The sequence below is a fragment of the Kogia breviceps genome, chromosome 11 (genome assembly GCF_026419965.1).
Source record: "Kogia breviceps isolate mKogBre1 chromosome 11, mKogBre1 haplotype 1, whole genome shotgun sequence".
Classification (NCBI taxonomy): domain Eukaryota; kingdom Metazoa; phylum Chordata; class Mammalia; order Artiodactyla; family Physeteridae; genus Kogia; species Kogia breviceps.
The window spans coordinates 83628935-83653878 of NC_081320.1; the positions used below are offsets into that span (position 1 = coordinate 83628935).

Here is a 24944-nt window from a genome sequence, read left to right on the forward strand (position 1 = left end):
GTTTTGCTTCCTACCCTCCACCCCCTACCCTTCTCAACGACAAGTTAAAGTTGACCACACGAATTAAATCCCTGATCTCATTACAGGTTTATTCTATGCTCCCTTTTCCAGAAAGGCCCTATCCCACCCCTGTGGTCCAATTCCTATTTGTCCTTCAGACTTCATTTTAGACATCAACTCCATGCAAGCGCCTAATTTAGGCTAGTCACCCCTCCTTCCTATGCTTATCCCCATTGTAGCACTTTCCACGCTCTATTGTGATTGTCCTCACTAGACTGCTTCTTAAGAGGTCTATTGTGTTCACTTATCTATCGCCAGTGCCTAAAACAGTGCCTAGCATTAGTTGCTCAATAAATATTTACTGAACTATCTAACTACCTACCCACCCAGATAGAGCTAAAAGTGGAATATTAAAAGTAAACATAGTGGTAGGAAGTGCTAACCCACAGACAGAGAACAAGTTCTAAGTTTCGTGAAATTTATGACAGGTCTAGAGAGCAGTATGACACTCAGGAAATAATGATTACAATGACCCCCTCCCCCCAAAAAAGGGAGTAAAATCAAAACCTAGTTAAAATGATCACTTGCCCAATTTAAATTCAGTAAACTTTGTTTTATGAGAATGAATTAAGTAGCTGACAAATATTTATCACAAGAAATCCAAATCAACGATTCCAAATGCTATAAACTGTTTGAAATCAGCTTAATTGTGACAATTCCCAGAGTTCAAAGAAGACTACAGTTGCTTTTTTAAAAAATCATCTTACTATAAAACTAGTTACACTTAAAAATGGGTTTCATTGCACTGCCCCAACGCTGTGTTCTGGGCCCCAAGTGACAGAGACAACTATGTGTCCTTTAAGATATTTATTGTGTGGAGAGGAAAAAACGGATTTCGCATACAACCCATTTAACACAATTCGTGTTAATGCACTAAATTGTCTCAGCAGAGTCAAATGGGACTTCCCTAGAGCGTTCCCTTTTCTTTTCCTAAATGGGAAACCGATTTAAAAGGTCAATCTTTAGCTCTTACTTTCACACTAAATAATTCTGAAACATGAGGTGAAAAATACATTAGAAGTCCCAAGGCTATGACTGGCAAGACACTTCCCTGTAAATTCTAGCGTAAAACAGAAGGGCGAACTTCATTCTTTCGGGTTCGAGGACAGAAGCTCAAAGTCTCCATTAGATTACTGCTTCTGCTGATGTCTCGAACAGCTCTGTGAGCAAACGTGCCAGAGAGTCCCACCCCAAGCACGAAGAGCCTCCGACTGTTTGACACATCAATGGATTAGTCAACGCCGAGCAACTCACTTTTCCCTTCTAATTTGCCTTAATTATTCCTCACACAAATCATCAAGTTTACTTTAAGACCATATGGAATCTTCTCTTTGCTCTGAAGTATGAATCCAGGCCTTTACCAAATGACTCCTAGTGCTTCAGTCCCAACCACCAAAATAAATCCCTTACAAATATCGTACAGCTAGTAACGCCACACAAACATGGAAAAAGCCAATCCAGACGCTTAAAGAAATTGGATTCTGGAACGCTGTTAATGCTGCATATTTTGTAACAGCAGGCACTGAGCAGAGTGAGAGACTTGAAAGCAAAAGACCGGATGCAAAGCTTGGGAAGACCCCGCCCCAGAAAGCTCGATGCCGATTCAAACAGTAACTTGGGTCTGTCGCTTGGAATCAGAATCACTGAAACAAAGGCGTATATTACTGGAAGCAAGATGTCTGGAATAAAAGAAACGGTTTGCAGATGCAGAGACCGCACACCACCCTCCCACAGGTCTTACCTATGGTGGAAATAAAGGTGGTATTGAAGGCATCATCCGAAAAACGAAAAAGGACGCAGGTCTTCCCCACTCCCGAGTCCCCGATCAGGAGCAGCTTGAAAAGCAGGTCGTACGTCTTCTTCGCCATTGGGAGGAGCGGCACAGGCTCTCGCCGCCGGCGGCCCCAAGGGATCGGGCCCTCTCACTACGGCCAACTCCTCCTCTCTCGGGCGTTCTCAGGCCGGAGGACCGGGGAAGCGTGGGAAAAAGGAGGGCTCGAGAGGGCGCGGGCGACCTAGGAACGGCCTCGTCGAGGAAGCCCCGACGGTGGCTGCGTCCGGTCCCTCCGAGGGCGGCGACCGCGGCTCCGCAGCCTCTTCCAGCCGCTCCGCCCGGTTCCGGGGAGTCGGTCGGGACAAAATGGCCTCCCCTCCCCCCTCAGGGCTGCTCGGCCGGGACGCTCCCACGGGCGAGCAAGCAAGCTCGGCCGTCGAGGGAGAGCGGCGGGCGTGAAGACAGTATCCCTCGCGAGCAGCCGCCCCGCGCTAGGACGCGGCGATGGCAGCGAAGGAGGACCCGGAGCCGACGAGCTCAACTACATAGCCACAGGAAGCCGAGCCGCCCCGGCCAGAGCCACCTTTTCCCCGTGCCCTCTCACGCCGGCGTGCGCGCTGCCTGAGACGCACGCAAGGACGTACGCCCGCCCTCCCCTCGCGCCCTCGCCCTGCGGGCCGCCTCTGCGCACGCGCTCCAGAGGGTGTGGGGGCCCGCGGGGGCGCAGAGTGAAGCTCTAGGTCTCCGAGCCTCAGTCTAAGCCCCGACGGAGACTAGAGAAGGGAGGGGCGAGAGAGGGCGAGGCCGCGGGCGCGCTCCCTGCGGCCGTCTGATAGGGTGCGCGGCGTTAGGAGCACGCCCCGCGGGGGGGGGGGGGGGGGAGCTGCCTAGTGACTGCGCAGGCGCGGCATGCTGGAGTAGCCCTTTGACACGCACCGTTTTCCTTCTCTGGTTGCTCTCCGGGCTCAGCTAAGGATGGTGGCGCGTGTGTTTTGCTGAGAGTCTTGGCACAGCCAAGAGCTTGGGTCGCCGTGTGTTCCTGTGTAGGTGTAGCTCGTAAATGCGAGAAAAAGTAGCGCCCTGGGTCATTTAATAGCCTCTTTGCTAAAATGAGGCGCATCCTGAGTGCCCTGTCTCGTGGTTAGTCGGGGCGGGGGAAACATTAAGCTCCGTCCCGGTTTACTTAAGGAACCAGAGCTGGCGTTCAAGAGAGCAGGAGTTTGAAATGGGAAAAACTGGCCACGCTGCTCAAGTTGGGATGATGTAATCTGCCCTCGAGGGCGAGGAGTAGAGGGCCGAGGAACACTTGGGTGCAGGGCCAACCTCCCCGCCAAGTGGAAGCGCCGGTGCTATGCTCTGCGTGGAGAACCGGCTCCAGAACTTGGACACTTCTTTAAAAAATTAATTAATTAATATTTATTTTTGGCTGTGTTGGGTCTTCGTTGCTGCACGTGGGCTTTCTCTAGTTGGGGCAAGCTGGGGCTACACTTCGTTGCGGTGCGCAGGCTTCTCTTTGCGGTGGCTTCTCTTGTTGCAGAGCACAGGTTTTAGGCGCGTGGGCTTCAGTAGTTGTAGCACTCAGGCTCAGTAGTTGTAGCACGCGGCCTCAGTAGTTGTGGCTTGCGGGTTCTAGAGCGCAGGCTCTGTAGTTGTGACACACAGGCTTAGTTGCCCCGTGGCATGTGGGATCTTCCCCAGACCAGGGCTTGAACCCGTGTCCCCTACATCGGCAGTTGGACTCTCAAGCACTGCGCCACCAGGGAAGCCCGAAAGTTATGATTTTTAAACATAGAAAGCCTACTTAGTTCCACTACGTAAATGTTGGGGACAGTGGGCAACTAAAAATGAAAAATAATTTTTTTCAAATTTCTTTGTTTATCCCAGTTGTTTCCAACAGTTTTATCAGTTAGAGCCTTTTCTCCATGCACTCAATATTCTGGAACTTTAGTAATTAATTATACTATTAATGAAGTTTATTTAGTATTGGATCAGGATCCTAGAGGTTTAGAGCTGTAATATCTTTTAAGTCATAATTCAACTCCTGCATGTAATTTACAGATGAGTCTAAGGCTCAGGGAGGTTAGGGACTTTTCAGAGGTCACACTGGCAGTGGCAGAGCCGGCCACTATATGCGCAAGGGAAAAGGGAAGAACACCTCTACAGGACCTCATACTGCAAGAAGGCGAGAATTGGAAGGCTCAGCCAGTACTTAATCTTTGACTTCCGTAAAATTAATTAAAGGCTTTGCTTGCAGTGAGGCCTAAGCCTCAAGCCCTGTCTACCACTGAAGGCTACTAGAGTGATCAGGCATGAGCTCTGACTCTAGAAAATAAGAATAAAATGGGAGTCTATGTAGGCCTAAAGGTAAACCTAGAGTTGCAAAGTAATATTTGATAATAATTGAAACAGTGAAAGAAAATGCCAATTTAGTAGTAGCTTGGGGCTTATACCCGTTTTGAAAAATTGTTCTGTACAGAATCTAGTCCAAATATTTGCAAAGCCAAGAAAGAAAATAGGTATATTTATATGTTCATACCAGTAATCAAGGTATTGTCTCTATATTTTTCTAGAAAGTGCACAGCTGGCCAGCTTATGGTTCCAGTCTTCAGCTTCAACTTTCAGGACCTGCCTCTACAACATGTAAGAAATCCCTGTGTGAAAAGATACTGACTCAGGATTGTCTTTATCATTCTTCCCACATATATTTCCCAGTCTCTCTCCCTGATTTCTTCCTCTTTAATCTCTCTGCCCCTTGCTCTCTCTGTTCTTGTTAAGAATGAAGTCTTCCCAGGGACTTCCCTAGTGGCACAGATGTTAAGAATCTGCCTGCCAAGGTAGGGGACACGGGTTTGATCCCTGGTCTGGGAAGATCCCACATGCTGCGGAACAACTAAGCCCGTGTGCCACAACTACTGAGCCTGTGCTCTAGAGCCCGTGATCCACAGCTACTGAGCCCGTGTGCCATGACTACTGAAGCCCGCGCACCTACAGCCTGTGCTCTGCAACAAGAGAAGCCACTGCAATGAGAAGCCCGCGCACCGCAACGAAGAGTAGCCCCCCGCTTGCTGCAACTAGAGAAAGCCCACGTGCAGCAACGAAGACCCAAGGCAGCCAAAAATAAATAAATTAATTAATTAATTAAAAAAAAAAAAAAGAAAGAAAGAAGTCTTCCCTTGAATGGCAGCCCTGCTGCTAAGTCATCACCTTGCTGTAAAACCTACCCCTCCAGTTCCTGGGACTTTGCCTATTTACTACTGCCTAGTTCCTGTGTTCACACTCTCATTCTTCCCCAGGGCCTTCTTAGAGGAAGGTCTTTGTTTGACCTTCCTGATGCTAAGTACTGATTGCCCAGAGGCTACCACTGTTCTTATCACCATAGCCTGCCAATATTCTGCTCTACATTCATATCTTGATTTAGTCCTACCTCCTGTTAGAGAATTACTGCCCCATGATCCTTGCCCAGCACATTGGATGTGTTTGTTCTAGTCTCCAGCAGTTCTGAAATGCTGGCCTCCTCACCTGGCACTTAAGGAGCTCCAGGCCCTAGACAACGAACTTTATTTCCTACCCTATCTTCCACATACTAGTCTCTAGACAGGCTGAACTACTCATCTTTCTCACAGTTACTCTGTATCTTCTTGATTTCATGCTTAGTTTACTGTGGTTCTCTCCATGCAAAATGCCCGCTGCTCCTCACCCCGCCTACATCCCTTCAACTTAAATGTCCTCACCATAGCCTGTCTTCCCCAGCACACTCTCTATGGAGGAATTTGTTCTTCCTCCTTTGAACTCCCTAGCACTAAAAAATCAAGTATGTTTCCTCCTTTTAATTTCCACAAATAATACAGATTTACTTTTAGAAACTTAAAACCTGCAGATAAGCAAAACAAAAATTTTAATTCTTAAAAATTCTACCCCAGAGATAACCACTATTAGCATTTTGGTGAATAGCTATGTGGATATTCTTCTTCCCACAACTCTTTATTTAGACATTTCTTATGACACATTTTCTACATTTTCTGAAAGACATTTATGTACATGTCGTATTTTCTTATTTTTCTTATTTTCTTATTTTCTCAAACTGGAATATCCTTGAGGGCTGTGACTATTGCATACATCACTTTGCACAGTGCCTTGAATATATCAGAACATCAAAACATGTTTAGTGAAGGAAAAAGCAAATGAAATTCAGAGATAGGTTCACTTTTTTTTTTTTTCCTGGAAAACAGTACTTGTTTGGAGAAACTTTCAAAATGCTGGGAGTGGGGGGAATTGAAAATTCAAAAGAAGTGAACGGAAAGATAATACCTTTGGACCAATATTTTATTAATTTTAGAAAATACATGAAGAACTCACCTAACTCCATTTTAGAGTTTATTTCTATGAACAAGAAATACTGTTAGGACTAATGGAGCAACTGTGATATAGTGGAATGAACACTTAACTTGGAATAAGATAACATAGACTCAAGAACCAACTGTGTGGGCTTCCCCGGTGGCACAGTGGTTAAGAATCTGCAGTGTCCCAATGCAGGGGACACGGGTTCGAGCCCTGGTCTGGGAGGATCCCACATGCCGCGGAGCAACTGGGCCCATGCGCCACAAATACTGAGCCTGCGCTCTAGAGCCCGCAAGCCACAAGTACTGAGTCTGTGAACAACTACTGAAGCCCACGCGTCTAGAGTCCATGCTCCCAGCAAGAGAAGCCACCGCAATGGGAAGCCCATGCACCACAACAGAGTAGCCCCCACTCTCTGCAACTAGAGAAAGCCGGAGTGCAGCAACGAAGACCCAACGCAGCCAAAAACAAATAAAAATTAAAAAAAAAAAACCAACTGTGCTACTGACTAGCTCTGTGATTCATTTAATCTCACTAAGCCTCATACATCAAAAGAATATAGTACCTCATGAGACTGTTTTAAAAATTAAATAAGATAATGCAAGTAAATGTACTTTATATAGTGTAAAACACTATGCAAATATAAATGATTACTATTATTACTAAGAGATAAGAGCAATGAATTGCACCATAAGGAAAAATAAAGCAGAAAATTACAAGTAAATTTAGAATACTTATAAATGATCAAAGCAACAAGCCATCCTGGATGAAAAATGGTGCCAAAGGAAGTTGAACTAAGAACAGGAATAGGTCAGAAGGAGAAATGAAAGATTAAAACTGGGAGAAACAAGAATTGGAACTGACAACTGTGAAGATTAAATGGAATCATCAAAAGGAGACCAAAAGAGGGCTTCCCTGGTGGCGCAGTGGTTGGGAGTCCGCCTGCCAATGCAGGGGACACGGGTTCGTGCCCCGGTCCGGGAAGATCCCACATCCCGCGGAGCGGCTGGGCCCGTGAGCCATAGCCCCTGAGCCTGCGCGTCCGGAGCCTGTGCTCCGCAGTGGGAGAGGCCACAACAGTGAGAGGCCCGCGTACTGCAAAAAAAAAAAGGAGACCAAAAGAAAGAAATACAATGGCTGAAGGCAGCAGGTAGCTGCCCCCGATAAAAAAAAAAAAAAAAAAAACTTCCGGGCTTCCCTGGTGGCGCAGTGGTTGAGAATCTGCCTGCCAATGCAGGGGACACGGGTTCGTGCCCCGGTCCGGGAAGATCCCACATGCCGCGGAGCAGCTAGGCCCGTGAGCCACAACTACTGAGCCTGCGCGGCTGGAGCTTGTGCTCCACAAAAGAGGCCGCGACAGTGAGAGGCCCGTGCACCGCGATGAAGAGTGGCCCCCCCCTTGCCGCAGCTAGAGAAAGCCCTCGCACAGAAACGAAGACCTAGCACAGACAAAAAATGAATTAATTAATATTTTAAAAGAGTACTTACTAACAAAAACAAAACTTCCCACCATCAACTCCAGCGGATGAATCTCTACTCACTTCTACTGGAGCAGTTGGTCCCGCACAGTGGTTATAAACATGGGCCATGAGTTGGCTGGACCTAAGATTCTATATCCGTCACTTTGTTAGAGACCTTGGGTAAGTTACTTAACCTCTCTGAACCTGTTTCCTCATCTGTAAAGTAGGAACAAGATAAAAACTACTATAGGGTTGAGTGAGGATGAAATAAGACATAATGTTTGGCCTTTAGTTAATGTTCAGAAATGTTATTACCACCACAAGAACTGAGAAAACTTTTTCCATTTGGGGATCATTGGCTTGTTGAAAAAAGCAATTCTAGAGGGACATAGTTAAAAAAGTTAAAAGAAGTTAAAAAAAAGTTTAAAAAAAGTTTTAAAAAATCACATATTTTTGAGACAAGTAATGCATTCTGTTAATCTATAGGGATCTCCTAGAAGGGAAAAACGTCCCCTAAATCCATCTTTGCAATTCTATTCCTCTTCTAAAAGTGATTATCGGTCAAGCAGGAACCCTAACCACGCTACGAACTGTATATTTACATTTACATATTAAAATGTAAAAAATATATAAGTTAATCTCTTTTTTTAATGTCTAAAGGAAAACAAAAGAATCATCTAAGGCAAAGGATGATGATTTGCTAATAATTGGCTATTCAACTTAGAAAATGGAAAGCACCAAGAAATGAACAAACATAGTGGTTCTCTTTTAACATGAAGAGGTGCATAGTAAACCCCCAGATGAATCAATACAAAAGAGGAGCTATAAGGCACACTTCCGCTGTCAAAAGAAAACTGGGATATTTATTGTAGCAGCAGTCAGAGCTCTGAAGAGCAAAAAAGGCTTTAGGTAAACTGAGAGAGAGAAAAGGGCAGAGAGCACAGGTTATGGCAACTTGACCTGCATGAGACGATTGGAAAAAACCCTAGAAGCCACTAAAAGTTAGGACAGAATAGAGTTGGAGAAAAAAGGCACTTCCTAAAGGCAGAACCCAGAGGAGCACTGGCAAAGTGAGGAAAGTGGTCTGCTCGAGGAAAGACTTGGAACCCCAATGGAACAGAAACTTAGATATCTCTCCAGAAAACTGTATCTCAAGCATCAAGACCTAGAGGATTCATCAGACTTAAAAAGACAATGACAAGAGGGGAATGCTTTAACCCTTTGCCAAGATAAGAAGTATGAAGCTACGCTTGACATAAATTCGTAGACTCATGGCATGGTATAATGGAGTCACAATGATCTGATTTTTTTAAAATTTATTTTTGGCTGTGTTGTGTCTTCGTTGCTGCACACGGGCTTTCTCTAGTTGCAGCGAGCAGGGGCTACTCTTCGTTGCGGTGCGCGGGCTTCTCATTGTGGTGGCTTCTCTTGTGGAGCACGAGCTCTAGGCACGTGGGCTTCGGTAGTTGTGGCACGCAGGCTCAGTAGTTGTGGCACACAGGCTTAGTTGCTCCGCAGCATGTGGGATCTTCCCAGACCAGGGCTTGAACCCATGTCCCCTGCATTGGCAAGTGGACTCTTAACCACTGCACCACCACGGAAGTCCCCACAGTGACCTGATCTTGAATTGTTGTTCCGTCTCATTTTAGCTGGGTCATCTTAGACCATTTCTTAGCATTCCGAATGTCAGTTTCCTCATCTGGAAACTGAGGTTTTCAGTAGCTACCAAATTCAAGCTATTGTAAAGATTAAACTTATCTATGCAAAGAACCTGGCAGGAGAACAAGTGGTTCATTAAATACTGATTCTCTTCTGCCATAAGATGTAAACCATCTAAGGAAGCACTGTTGTATCTCCTATAATACCCAGCCCAGTATCTTGCATGTAGTAGGGGCACAATAAATATTAATTAGGTTGAATTGTGTTTGCATTAGAAAAAAGCTTGGAAGTCATCTAAACTGATTTCTGCTCTGTGAAGAAATGCCAGAACCAACCTATGGCCTGTCCAGCCTCTGTGTAAACACTGCCAGTGAGCTTGCTGAAGCCAAGAAGGCTGATTGCAGGGCTGATTGCTGATTGCAGGGCTGGATATTTCTGACAGAAGCGTATACTGAGTCTAAGTGTGCTTCCAAGTTATATCATCAATTTGCTTTAATTCTGTCCTCTGGAGCAACACGGAATAAACCTTCCCCTATATTCACTTGACAACTCTTCAACTATTTAAAGATAGCATTGGTATTTTCCTCTAAACTGCTCCAAACTAACCCTCTTCAAATAAGATGACCCTCAGATAACTGTTAGTGCCACCATTCTGATTTGCACATGTCCCTTTTCGAATGTGGCATCCATAATTGAACACTGTGCCTGAGTTGATAATGTAACCCTATGAAAATGCCCAGATCAGGCTATTACCTTATAGTAGTAAGGGCCAGTTGGGATACTCTGTAAGGCTGAGGTGGTTTGGTACCTGACTGAGAAGAAACTGCCTTCCCGGGGAATTCTGTGGTGGTCCAGTGGTTAGGACTCCTCACTTTCACTGCCTGCGTTCAATCTCTGGTGGGGGAACTAAGATCCCACAAGCTGCAAGGTGCAGCAAAAAAAAAAAAAAAAAAAAAAAAAACTGCCTTCCAGATCAACCTTGCATTGTAACCATTAAGTTACTAAAGCCATTCAATAAATTATCATATAAATTACATTTTACATTTATAAATCTAAAATAGACAAAGGAGAGGAACAGGCAATTCACAGATGTAAGAGAAGAATATATTTTTAAAAGTTCAAATTTGCTTGTAATCAGAGAAATTCAAATTAAAACAACAAGAATGTAAAATTTTCTGCCCATCAGAATGGCAAAAATTAGAAAGATGCATAATACCAAGTGTTGGTGAGGGTGTAGAGAGACAAGAACTCTCATGTATAGCCGATGTGAGTGCAATTTGGTCCAGCCATTCTGGAAAGCAATCAAGCAATATTTACTAAATGATATACATGCCTGTGATTCAACAATACCACTCTTGGGTGTGTCCCAGAGAAATTCTCACATAGATTCATCACCAGCTTTCTCTGTGGCAGCTAGATGTTGGAATCAATCTAAGTGTCTTTTGCTAGGGAGATGAGTAAATAAAACATTGTGGATGCAAATTGAGTTAGTCCAGATAATAAAGAGTTGGCTTGGGTTTGAAAATTGGCTAATATGACAACTCAGACCCAAGTCAAGTTTGTTATCACTTCAGTTTACTAATAAATTAGCAAACTTGCAAAGAACAATGCCTTCCTAGTTCCTCACAGAAACATGCCCCAATTCTGGTGATCAGAGCAGGCTTTTCAGAGGGAGGAAACTTGGCTAATGAGTTCAGTCAGGACTAAGTTTTTGTTAGATTATCCTTGGGGAGGGGCTGGATCAGCATTCAAGGGTCTACCATCTACCATGTAAGAAAACTCCTGTTGGGGACTTCCCTGGTGGTCCAGTGGTTATGACTCCTTGCTCCCAATGCCGGGGGCCTGGGTTCGATCCCTGGTCTGGGAGCTGGATCCCGCATGCCGCAACTAAGGCCCCGCGTGCCGCAACTAAGGCCCCACATGCCACAACAAAGATCCAGCATGCCGCAACTAAGACCTGGCGCAGCCAAATAAATACACAAATATATTTTTTTAAATAATACTTTAAAAGAAAAGAAAATTCCTGTCATACTATTGGGCCTATAGCAGGCCTGCCCATGGCCTACCCCACATGCTATTGAATACCTTATAGCAATATTAAACTACTAACTAGCTACACGTTCAGCAACATAGAAAACTGAAACAAAGGAAACAAACTTATTTATAATACAATGCCATTCATGTACATTAAAAACATGCAAAACTATATTTTATGAATTTTCATAGGTATTTAATAACACCCATCCAACATTAGAGAGGGAACCTGTGGAGGGAGAGGTCATTGAGAAGGGAAGAAGGGAAAAATATAAAATGAGATAAAACAAGAGGGGCAATTTCCTGGAGGTCCAGCGGTTAGGATTCAGTGCTTTCACTGCCATGGCCCAGGTTCAATCCCTGGTTGGGGAACTAAGATCCCACAAGCCGCACAGAACAGCCAAAATATAAATTAATATTAGATACATTAAAAATGTCTCTTCAGATCATTTCACGTCAGAAAATGTCTTTTCAGACATTTTTTTCAAAGAAGACGTACAAATGGCCAACAAGTATGTGAAAAGGTGCTCAACATCATTAGTCATTAAGAAATGCAAATTTAAACCACAGTGAGATACTACTTCACATCCACTAGGATAACTATAATAATAAAGGGAAAATAACAAGTGTTGACGAGGATGTGGAGAAATTGGAACTCTTATTCATTGCTGGTGGAAATGTTAAATAGTACAGACACTGTGGAAAACAGTTTAGCAGTTCCTTAGTAAATTAACATAAAATTACCATATGACCTCATAATTTCATTCCTGGGTATACACCCAAAAGAAGTGAAAACAGGTGTTCAACAAAAACTTGTACATAAATGTTCTTAGCAAGGACTATTCACAATAGCTAAAAGATGGAAACAACACAAATGTCCATTAACTGACAAATGGATAAACAAAATATTATTTGAACAAAGTACTGATACATGCTACAACACAGATGAACCGTAACATTACACTACATGAAAGAAGCCAGTCACAAAAGGCCATATTATATGATTCATAAGTATGCAAATATTTTATTTTCACGTATATGAAAAGGAATAAAGTGTGATTCCATTTACATGAAATATCCAGAATATGCAATCTCACAGAAACACAAAGCAGATTAATGGTTGCTGGGGGAAATGGGAGCAGCTGCTTAGTGCGCATGGATTTCTTTTTGCCGTGATAAAAATGTTCTGGAAATAAATGGTGGTGATGTTTGCACAGCAATAAATAAATAAATTAATAAATTAATAAACAAGGACTTTTAAAAAAAGTGAAGAAGGGATTAACATTGTACTTGGAGATAGAGGAAACTGACATTGATACTCCTTATAGATATCAGAATAATAGTAAAGTGAGGGGGAAAAACCCTAAATATTTGGTTTGGTTTGATAAAAAGAACTCAGATTCTGGCTGTTTGCTTTTGCGCCTAACTGACACATAGCATAACAATAGTTGTGCAGATTTTAAAATTTGTGGCAGATTGATTTGATCCCGGAAGCTCAGACTGAATGGAATTGCCTGTTCACAAAGCTTGTACTCTGCTCTCAGCTGTCCCTTGTCAGCCCTTGCCCAGCCCTGTCTGGTCCCAGCTTTTCAGACTAAGCACCCAGTTATTTGCAGGCTGCCCCACCTCTTTCCCGGAGCCAGAGAGAAGGTAGAAGCGCAGGGTATCAAAAGCCTTCATGCTACATACCAATTGAATTAGACACTGCCAAGATAATATCTGAGCTCAGCCATCTCTTTTGTCCAAAATACCCCCCGGAGGAAGCGAGGCTCTCTCCCATGTAGCCTGTGCATCCAGCATTCCATTACCCTTTGCCCTACCTCTGGTGTTCCTGACAGCCACAAGGAGATCCTGTTTCTTTGCCTTGTTCTTACCAGTGCCAGTCCGCCACCCCTCACCCATATTCACACTCCCTTCCTTGTGTAATGGACATTTGACAGGTCTTTGGCTGCCCAGCCTTGAACCCCCTTCTTTGACTAAGAAACTCTCCACCGTGAGTTTTCAGTACACAGAGCCCTCCTCCCGCTATCTTCTCCTCCCCAGCACCCACCCCACTGCACCCCCAAACACACACCTAGGCTGTGGGGACATTAGTGGGGCTCTACCAGTCTCAAGCACCAGCCCAAAACCTTGACACAGGGGCTTAGGACACAAAGAAGCAGGCGCAGTGGGGTGTGTACTGAGAAGGCAGTGGGGTACCGCAGGAGGACCTGGTTTCCAGGGTACCTGTGGGCCCCAAAGCTAGGTGTATCCCCCGTCCATTGCTGGCCCTGCTGCCAGCTGCAGAATCTCTTTAGTGTCTAGAGAGGGCAGTGAGGACCTCATTGTCTGGCCTCAACAGACCGCATGTGTGGCTTGTTTCTGCACCCCAATTCCTTAGCCTGGTTCTCCAGCCTCCCCAGTAATTCTGAGAGCTTCCCAATAGCCCTCCAGTAAATTTATTTTCTGCTTCTATTTGCCAAAGTCAGTCTGTGCTGCAACCAAGATTCCTGACGGACACACTTGTTTCTGGTAGAACTAGGGTGACTCCAACTTTGCCTGATATTCTCACCATGTCCACTTTCTCTTTCCTGTCTTCTGCTGCCCTTGCCACCTGGACCTGCTCAGAATTTGCCCCTGTCTGCCGGTCTCTTTCCCAAGGCTGCTGTACTTTTTTTTTTTTTTTTCTGGCTGCACAGCACAGCTTGTGGGATCTTAGTTCCCAGACCAGGGATTGAGCCCCGGCCCTCAGCAGTGAAAGCACAGAGTCCTAACCACTGGGCCTCCAGGGAATTCCCAGGCTGCTGTACTTTTGATCCCTCTTTCCTGTGCCTCCACTGCCTTCCTCCAGCTCCCTCCCTAGGGCTCAAGCACCCTGTGCTCCCAGCCCATCCTGAGGCCTGGACAGCTGGGCAGTCATCCTAACCCTTTTGTGATGTCAGCACTGGACCTAGTACTGACCAGGGGAGAGAGTCCTCAGATAGAAAGGGTCACCAAGAGGGAAGAAGGGCACAGGCAGAGAGATGGGAGGGTAGCAGAGACATTTCCTATTTTTATATTTTAATCTAATACTATAAGTTGTCATTTACTGAGTTCCTACATTGTGCTGGCCCTTTACATGCATGACCTCACATTAATACTCTGAGGTGGGGATTATTATAATCCCCATTTTCAAATGAGGAAACAAGAGTTTAAAGGAATAAAGAGGGATGGAATGAGATGATGCCTGGGATCTCCTTTAAAATAATTGGAGGGAGGTAGACAAGTAGGATGTGGATGAGACAAGTTGCCCATCGGTCGATAATTGTTCAAGCTGGATAACAGGTATAAGGAAATTCATACTGTCAAGCTGGATAACAGGTATATGAAAATTCATACTGTTATGTCTAACTTGTATGTATTTGAATTTTTCCATAATTAAAAGTATGTTTTGTTTTAAGTTAAGAAACTTGATCAGGGCTTCCCTGGTGGCGCAGTGGTTGAGAGTCCGCCTGCTGATGCAGGGGACGCGGGTTCGTGCCCTGGTCCGGGAAGATCCCACGTGCCGTGGAGCGGCTGGGCCCGTGAGCCATGGCCGCTGAGCCTGTGTGTCCGGAGCCTGTGCTCCGCAACGGGAGCACTGGATTCCTGGCAAGGTACCTAAAAAGATCTAAGGGGAACAGAGTAGTGATTTTCAGAGGATTCAAAGGGAATTCAGAAGACTCGACTAATTTCTGCTCCTGTTCTCTAGGTACATTAAAGCAAAAAACAACAGGGTATGGTCGGGTTATTAATTCCCCACGCCTACAGCTTATTATAAAGAAGATGCCCCCGTTTTCTCTGCCTGCTTCTGAGTAGATGCAAAAGCAGACCATGAGAGAGCCTTTGGCAGCCAGTTTTCTAACAACACCCAGGCAACAGCTGTCCTTGGCTATCACCTGACTTGCCAGGCCCTGAGTCAGCACCACGCCCCCACCCAGTCCCCCTTGCTGAGCCAGACCTGACTTGCCCTTTCCTGGCTGGGCTGAACTGGTTGGGCCAACCCAGCCCTGCCCCATCCCAGCATCCTCTTCAGTGGGTGGCTTCTTGCTCCCTTACACTCACCTGGGGTTCCCACCCCTGTACTGCCCCTGTCAGCTCTGAAGGGAGCTGAAGACCACCCCCGAGCTGTCGGAGATATGGACAGGGCTCAGGAATCTATCCCTGGGTAGAAAGGGTGAGCTGGTCCCCAGCATCTCCCACCATCTAACAAAGATAGTCTTCCTTTGCTTGGTAACTCTGGGATTTGCTTTAGGAGAAAAGCAGAGGAAAATACAAAGACACCTCCCCTCTCCTATAGAGGAGGCTTCCACGCCTAGGCTCAAACCCAGAAGAGACCAGGGCTGGGGCAATATGAAGACCAAATTCTTGGTCTGTGTTTTTGTGGAGAATGCTCATTGTCCTCTTTTTTTAAAAAACTTAATTTTAAAAATTCATGTATATTCGATTTACAGTGTTGTGTTAATTTCTGCTGTAAAGTGTCTCAATTATACACATATATACATTCTTTTTTATATTCTTTTCCATTATGGTTTGTCCCAGGATATTCAATATAGTTCTTTGTGCTATACAGTAGGAGCTTGTTGTTTATCCATTCTATACATGACAGTTTGCATCTATTAACCCCCAAATCCCAGCCCATCCCTCCCCATTGTCCTCTTATTATACCCATTTCTTGATCTAGATGTGAAGCTACAACAAGTGCTGACACGATATATTCCCCAGGTGTTGGTGCCCTGGCACCACGACTGGAGGATCCAGACATTGACCCCATGGCTAAGTCACTAAGGTTAGCTTTTCCCCCATGTCAGCTCTATCCTTCTGGCCTCCAGGCCAGCCTGTTCTGAATCCTGGCCCTGCCACTTAGGCGTTCATGACCTTGGGCTAGTAACTGACCTCTATGAGCCTCAGTTTTTTGTGTTTTTTAAATATTTATTTATTTGTTTATTTTTTGGCTGCGTAGGGTCTTAGTTGCAGCGCATGGGCTCTTAGTTGCTGTGCGTGGGCTTCTCTCTAGGTGTGGTGCCCAGGCTGCAGGGCCCGTGGGCTCAGTAGTTATGGTCTATGGGCTCAGTAGTTGCGACATGCGGGCTCTCTAGTTGTGGTGCATGGGCTCTGTAGTTACAGCGCAGGCTTAGTTCCCCTGCGGCATGTGGGATCTTAGTTCCCCGACCAGGGATCGAACCTGCGTCCCCTGCATTGGAAGGTGGATTCTTTTTTAAATTTATTTATTTTATTCGTTTACTTTTGGCTGCGATGGGTTTTCGTTGCTGCCTGCGCGCTTTCTCTAGTTGCAATGAGCGGGGGCTACTCTTCATTGCGGCGCGCGGACGTCTCATTGTAGTGGTTTCTCTTGTTGCAGAGCATGGGCTCTAGGTGCGTGGGCTTCAGTAGTTGTGGCTCACAGGCTTAGTTGCTCCACGGCATGTGGATCTTCCCGGACCAGGAATCGAACCCGTGTCCCCTGCATTGGCAGGCAGATTCTCAACCACTGCGCCACCAGGGAAATCCTGGAAGGTGGATTCTTAACCACTGGACCACCAAGGAAGTCCCAAGCCTCAGTTTTTATGTCTGTAAAGTAGGAATAAAATACCCACCTTGCAGGTTTATTGTGAGGGTCAGACAATGCTGCGTATGTATAGCACTTAGTAGGTGCACAACACCCATAAGTTTCCTTCACTCTGCCTGGGGATTGGCTTCTGCTCAAATTGGACTGACATCAAAGTTTTGAGGCCTGAAACCAAGTGCTGCCCCAGCTCTTGTGTCTCAATTCTGGGTACTCAGACCTACTTTCCCATAATTCCCACATGGGCCAGTCGTTTTCTGATTGTCTGCCAGCCCAGACCACACTACACCACTGTCCTGATGCCATGATTCTACACACTCTTAATTTGTTCCCTTGGCTACCACCATGCAGTCACACCTGATTACTTCTGTGTCGCCCACTAACTAATGAGCTGCTTCTTCCCTTTCTTTTTTATTTTTATTTTTTTGCGGTACGCGGGCCTCTCACTGTTGTGGTCTCTCCCGTTGCAGAGCACAGGCTCCGGACGCGCAGGCTCAGCGGCCATGGCTCATGGGCCCAGCCACTCCACAGCATATGGGATCTTCCCGGACCGGGGCACGAACCCGTGTCCCCTGCATCGGCAGGCGGACTCTCAACCACTGCACCACCAGGGAAACCCTACCTTTTTAAATTAAGAGTTTTGATCTATTTGTTTAAGTGAATTAATGTTAGTTCCAAGTATCCATCTTTCTTTTCCAAAACACCCAAAGGTGACTTGTTCTAAATAATCCAATTCTGAAATTGAAAGCATCAACAGTAACTCACTATAGTTTGTCCCCTACCATAATTCTGGGCCAATACGCCCCCCTTTCCACACACATGACCCAGGCCACAACAAGCAAAGTCTAATCCTGGATTTTTGTTGGGAAACACATTTTCTTTCCCTGCTAAATTAGGTTGTAATCCCATATTCACTGGTGGCCATCCTGCCATCACTTGGGGAGAGTCTGCTTGAGAATGAAACCAACACAGAGGAAAGCAGAGCTGAGGGATGGAAAGATGGATTACATCATTTGAGTCTCTAGATTTGGCTATGCCTAAAGCCAGCAACCCCTGTAATTTTCAGCTATGTGAGCCAATATATTCTATTCTTTTCTTAAACCAGTTTAAACTGGATTTCTGTCACTTGCAAAAGAAGTCCTGACTAATAGAGTGTGTGTTGTCGGTTGAGCAATGGAATGCATGATCTAAAATGCTCCATTTCGTATAAGAACTTTTTGTATGGTCATATGGTATAGGCAACATTTTTAAAAAACACCTTTATTGAGATATCATTCATACACCACAAAATTCATCTATTAACATATACAATTCAGTGGTTTTTAGTATAGTCACAGTTGTGCAACTATTGCCACCATCTTATTTTAAACAATCTTCATCATCCCCAAAGAAACTGTATCCATTAAGCATCACTTCTCAGCCCCAATTCCCCCCACAACCTTTCTTTAACCCCTACCATCCACTAATCTACTTTCTGTCTCTATGAATTTGCCTATTCTGGACATTTCATATAAATAGAATCATACAATATGTGGACTTTTGTGACTGGCTTCTTTCACTTAACATAATATTTTTAAGGTTTTTGCATGTTGTAGCAGATGAATAATATTTCCTTCTGTGGAAATACCACATTTTATTTATATATTCATCATTGATGTACCTTTGTGTTGTTTCTACTTTTGGTTATGCAGCTGTGAACATTTACGTACAAGTTTTTGTGGGACATGTGTTTCAGTTATCTTGGGGACATACCTGGGAATGGAATGGCTAAGCCATATGGTAACTTCCTATTTAACTTTTTGAGGAATTGCCAAACTATTTTCCACAGTAGCCACACCATTTAAATTCCTACTAGCAGCATATAAGCGTTCTAGTTTCTCCACATCCTCAGCAACACAAGTTATTTTGTCCTTCTTATTTTAGCTATGCTAATGGGTGAAGTAATATCTTACAGTGGTTGTTTTTTGGTTTTGGTTTTGGTTTTTTTGTGGTACGCGGGCCTCTCACCGCTGTGGCCTCTCCCGTTGTGGAGCACAGGCTCCAGACGCACAGGCTCAGCGGCCATGGCTCACGGGCCCAGCCGCTGCGCGGCATGTGGAATCGTCCCGGACCGGGGCACGAACCCGTGTCCCCTGCATCGGCAGGCGGACTCTCAACCAGTGCGCCACCAGGGAAGCCCCTTACAGTGGTTTTGATTGGCATTTCCCTAGTGATTAATGATGTTGAGCATCTTTTCATGTGCTTATTGCCATTTATGTATCTTCTTTGGAGAAATATATATTCAAAACCTTTGCCTAGGGCTTCCCTGGTGGCGCAGTGGTTGAGAGTCCGCCTGCCGATGCAGGGGACACGGGTTCGTGCCCCGGTCTGGGAGGATCCCACATGCCGCGGAGCGGCTGGGACCGTGAGCCATGGCCGCTGAGCCTGCGCGTCCAGAGCCTGTGCTCCACAAAGGGAGAGGCCACAACGGTGAGACGCCCGCATACCGCAAAAAAAAAAAGAAAAAAAAAAAACAAAAAACCTTTGCCTAGTTTTGACCTGTGTTTGTCTTTTTAAATTGTAAGAGTTATTTATGCAGTCTCTTATCAGATATATGATTTGCAAATATTTTCTCCTATTCTCTATGTTTTCTTTTCACTTTCTTGATGGTATCCACTGAAGCACAAACATTTTAAATTTTGACAGAGTCTAATTTACCTTTTTTTTCCCCTCTCACTTATGCTTTTAGTATCGTGTCTAAAAAAAACATTGCCTAATACAAGGTCAAGAAGATTTACTCCTATTTTGTCTTTGAAGTGCTTTATAGTTTTGGCTCCTACATTTAAGTCTATGATCCATTTTATTTATTTATTTTTTAACATCTTTATTAGAGTATAATTGCTTTACAATGGTGTGTTATATGATCCATTTTAAGTTAATTTTTTTTAATATGGTGTGAGGTAGGGGCCCAACAGCATTCTTTTGTGTGTGGCTGTCCAATTGTCCCAGCGCCATTTGTTATATGCTTTCCTCCATGGATACAACATTATTTTTGTAAACATGTTTTACTTAGAACAATATTCATGTAAATTTATATTCTCTGATCACAGCCCAATTGCTTTTGTCAGCAATGTGACGTGCTGGAGATCGGGGATGAGGGTGATTTTTCTGTGGGTGATTAAACATTTGACTAGAAGATGATGAGCATGTATACAATGGTGCCCAATGCTAGTGTGCATCATAATCACCTGGGGAAATATTTTTTAATGGGAATTCCCAAGCCCCACCCCAACCTACTGCATCAGAATTTCCTGGGAACATTCTGTCTCTTACACATATAGAATCATAGAACATGAGAAATGGAAGAGCCCATAGGTCATAAATTCACCTCCTCATTTTTAAATTGATGATTGGCTTTGCTCTCACTCCCTCTAAACATCGAGGCCAGCCTGAGCACTTTGTTTGTATCCTCTCCAATACATTCAAATTCAACAACACTTACGACTAATAAGATTTTACTGAAGGCTTCATGAGAAGATGGAGAAGAGGATTACATGACACACCACAATGAAAAGCTTAATTATATCCCTCCATTTGACTAGCTAGACCTGTTCTTCTGCCCAAAGTTTTCTCCCTTGCTACCCTATTGTCCGGTCTCTTCTCTCCATCTCTCCCACTATACAACTTAATTTGAAATTCCTCCTTTTTTCTCAAACCATTCAACTATGGTCTCAAGGTTTTTGGGTTTTGTTTTTGGTTTTTAAATTATTTATTTATTTATTTGGCTGTGCCGGGCCTTAGTTGCCACAGGAGCGATCTTCGTTGTGTGGGGGATCTTCGTTGTGGCCTGTGGGATCCTTAGTTGCGGCATGCAGGAACTAGTTCCCTGACCAGGGATCGAAGCTGGGACCCCTGCATTGGGAGCAAGGAGTCTTAACCACTGGATCACGAGGGAAGTCCCTGGTTTCAAGTTTATATACACTCAACGGAGCAATAGTACAATAGCTACCTGAAAAGCAACCGACTACTTTTCCTCAAGCATTCTCCTTGGGAAAGTGGGAGGTGTCTCAGTTCATCCCATTGTCATAGAGCCATATAATATGATTTATCATATCATATCTCGTGAAGGCTTATTAAGAACAAGACCCTGGGCTAAGCACCTCGTAAAAAGGACTTAATGTCACGTAGCTCATTAATGGCAAATCTGGTATAGAACTTTTATCGTAAGGGTCAAAGCACAACTTCTAAGCCTCTCATATTCACAGTCTTCAATTTCTTTGGCTTCACAGCTCCGTGAGATACATGAAAAATTTCTATTATTTCATCTTTTAAAGATTGGGAAACTGAGGTCCAGTGACTCTGCAGCTCAGCTAGTGGAAAGTTTTGGTCTGGGATCTAGGATTGTTTGTCTTGAGCAGGATATGTGAAATTGTGGCTGAAATCTCCCTGGGAAGCCACAGTGGAAAATGTAACCAATAAGGGACACTGTGTAATCCTCAACACTGTAACGTGAGCTCAAGCCTAAAGGACTGAGGCATTATTACTGATAAGGAGCATGGAGAAGGAAGAATGGGGGAGGACAGACTGTCAGTGTTTCCCCTACAGTGACAGGAAAGGGATGGCAACGGTTGGGCAAGGCAGGATCCTGTTTGGCAAGGGACGTCTGTCCCCATGTGGGAAAGCATGACTCATCGGGGTGCCACAGCTCAGTGACACAATCTCTAAAGATCTTCCAAGTCACTTTGTCCGACTCTGTATTTACCAAGCAACTCTCAGATCTACTTTTGGCTTCTAAACTACACCTTCCCACAGAGTAAAGAATGTGCTGACTGGGGTTTCTTCAGGCTTATTGTCAATTATATTTTACAGGATGAATGAATAATGCTGTGTCTGGTCTCTCCCTCATGAGTTTGGTTTAGAGTGAGTTTATTCACTCAATATTAATTCAACAAATATTTATTGAGTGCCATCCGTGCAGCAGGTGTTGGTCCAAACCCTTGTGATACAGGTCAGATAAGATCCCTATCCTCATGGAGTGCATACACTAATGAGGGGTACCGCGTAACTGAAAAGCAAATAAATCAATAGATCATTTCAAACTGCGACAATCCTCACCTAGGATTACTGAGTTCCTTCCCACAGGCTCAACTCTACCTCAAGTTCTACAAACCTCCCCCTCCCATACTCACTTGGAAGACTTAAGAGGCTTTAGCCCCATCTCAGAGGGTTCAGCATCAAGTTTCCCTTCTAGTCTGACCTGGACCCTGAGAGGGTGTGTTTCAGTGAGATCCATTGCCTCCTTCACTGCTGGAGCTCTAGCCCCTGGACCTCAGGGGTGTTTCCTAGGCCATGACTTGATAACCTCATCCATTTGTTCACTGAATAGATACTTTCTGCACTCCTCCTGGGCACCAGTAATTTGGGGCTGGGGACTCAGAAATGAATAAGACGTGAATAAGACGCCCTTCAGTTCACAGTCCAAGGGAGGAGGCACACACTAATGATTCCTGTGCTTCTCCTATGGGTGAGGAGAGAGCGAAGAGCCAGGGTGCTGTGTGTCCAGAAGAGGGATCCTAAGTCATACTGGAGAGATGGGTGATCAGGAAAGTGTCTCTGAGGAGGGGATATTTAAACTGAGGTTTTGTTTGTTTTAAAGTAACTTCTATTATTTTTTTCTTTACAAAAATAACAATTGTTGAAATTTGGGAAAATACAGAAACAAAGGGCGTTTAAAGACACCATTGATAACAATCTGGTGGTGTGTACCTTCTAATCTCTTTGCTATTTGAACTTAGTTTTGGAGGGCAAAGATTTACCTTGACAGTGAACACAGGGAGGAGAAAATATTTGGTAAAGGCAGTTGTCCTTAGGTTGCTTTAAAATGCCTGATGTAATAGATAAAGACATGAAAGTATATATATATATATATATATATATATATATATATTTTTTTTTTTTTTTTTTTGGCTGCATTGGGTCTTCATTGCTGCGCGCGGGCTTTCTCTAGTTGCGGTGAGTGGGGGCTACTCTTCATTGTGTTGCACGGGCTTCTCATCACAGTGGCTTCTCTTGTTGCGGAGCACGGGCTGTAGGCCCGCGGGCTTCAGTAGTTGAAGCACGTGGGCTCAGTAATTGTGGCTCACGGGCACAGTAGTTGTGACGTGTGGGCCCTAGAACATGCGGGCTTCAGTAGTTGTGGTGCATGGGCTCAGTAGTTTTGGCTTGCGGGCTCTAGAGTGCAGGCTCAGTAGTTGTGGTGCACAGGCTTAGTTGCTCTGTAGCATGTGGGATCTCCCCGAACCAGGGCTCAAACCTGTGTCCCTGCATTGGCAGGCAGATTCTTAACCGCTGCGCCACCAGGGAAGTCCAGTATATATTTATATATATCTTTTGTTCATTGAAATATTGCTGACATCTAGCCAGCACATGACAGACAGTAGTTGCTCAACATAGATTTGTTAGTTAAAAAAACAAAAGGAACAAGATGTAATGGAAAGATGAGCCTTTGAATATTAAAGCATAAAAGGCAGTTCCTTCTTTGAGGCCCAGCATCTGCACAACGGAAAAGAGAGGGTCCTAGGAAGGGGCCATGCTAGGCTGAGGTATCCTGTCACTTGTCAGCAACAGTGTGAGCTATACAAAGACTGACGACTGTGATATCCTGGGAGAGAAGGTGTCAGAAGGAAGAAGGAGGCGTCTGGGTGGTCAGGTATGAGGGACGGAGGAGGCTGCGATGGCTGTATGAGGTGGCCTGGCCGCAGGGATGTAGGTAGCCAGTATGGGTTGCTCATCTATGCCCACAGAGCTCCTCCTGGTACTATGTGAAAAAGTTGGCATGGAGACTTGGAGACATGTATCATATAACTAGCATTCAGCAAGGTATGGAAAGAAAATAGATTTGATACCTCTACCTATTGTTTCTCAGGTGACTGGGAGGGGTTTTTCCTCAGGACGAAGGAGAGGTTTTAGGGATCTTTACCCAGGGCCACCAGGTACAGTGGTTCAGACAGTGCACTCCACAAAGGCACCGCACTGAAGGAGGCAACATTCATGGCCAGACAGACATATACCAACCTGAATGAGAATGGGCAAGCAGTTGTAGACATTCTAGGCCTCCTGGCTGGAGCAACCCAGGAGGGTTGCTGTGTAAACCCCGACTTGCATACACAGCCATGCACAGACTTGACAGCAAACGCTTGCACATACTCACAGCCAGTGCCCAGCCATGTCTGTCTCAAGTGCATGGTGGGTGGACCTGAGGTCTCTTTTCTCACCACTCGCTGCTCTCAGAGGCCCAACTTCTAATACTCAATCCTCCCCCAGCTCTAAACTGGACATAGTTCACCTAGGAAGCTGTGGTGGGCTCACAAGTTGACAAAGGGAAAAAAGTGGCATTAGGTTATGTGTGAAAGAGCAAGAGTGTGAGTAGGCTTGAATGCAGCCACGGATGCTTCATGCTAGGACCCTGACCAGCTGCCTGGGCCAAGCCCAGGATTTGAGCCAGCACACGCTACTGCACGCCTTGTGCACACAGTGTGCTAACTTAAAATGTTTTTAACTTGAGGAAGGGGACACTGTTCCTAACTTGCAGAACCTAGGGGCAGCCCTGGCCTTGCCCTATGTACTTCCTCCCCTCTTTTTACATCTTAACAAGTTGTATAACTTCTGCTTCCTCTTGGGTTCCAAGGAGACAAGTTCTGAAAGGCAAATTCTGGTGTTTCTAAAGCATGTGAAAGAGCTTTGAAAACATAAACTACTACTAGTCAGGGATTGCAAACTCGTATGCATGCTGGAGACAGGAGGCAAGGAGTTAATTATGTGTATAACATGGGCCTTTATGTATTTAATTCTGGGGGGTAAGCTTCATGGAGGTGTAATTTACATACAATAAAATTTACCAATTCAATGACTTTTGACAAGTGCATACAGATATGTAACCACCACCATAATCATGATATAGAATATCTCTATTACACCAAAAGTTCCCTTGTGGCCCTTAGCAGTCAATCCTTTCCCTCTAAATTCTGGCCCCTGGCAACTACTTATCTACTTCCCTCACTGTTGTTTTGCCTTTTCC

The 24944-nt window shown here is 44.8% G+C and overlaps 1 protein-coding gene and 1 long non-coding RNA gene across 2 annotated transcripts in view; one reads left to right on the top strand and one right to left on the bottom strand.

Moving 5' to 3' along the window:
• Window positions 1–2604, bottom strand: part of RAB10 (RAB10, member RAS oncogene family) — a 75567-nt gene extending 72963 nt beyond the window's left edge. The window contains exon 1 of the mRNA XM_059079229.2: window positions 1802–2604. Coding sequence (XP_058935212.1) covers window positions 1802–1928 — 127 coding nt within the window. The 5' untranslated portion in view covers window positions 1929–2604. The remainder of the gene's footprint in view (window positions 1–1801) is intronic.
• A 184-nt stretch (window positions 2605–2788) lies between these two features.
• Window positions 2789–24944, top strand: part of LOC131765543 (uncharacterized) — a 38034-nt gene continuing 15878 nt past the window's right edge. The window contains exons 1-2 of the long non-coding RNA XR_010835610.1: window positions 2789–2877; window positions 4405–4474. This is a non-coding gene — a long non-coding RNA (uncharacterized lncRNA). The remainder of the gene's footprint in view (window positions 2878–4404; window positions 4475–24944) is intronic.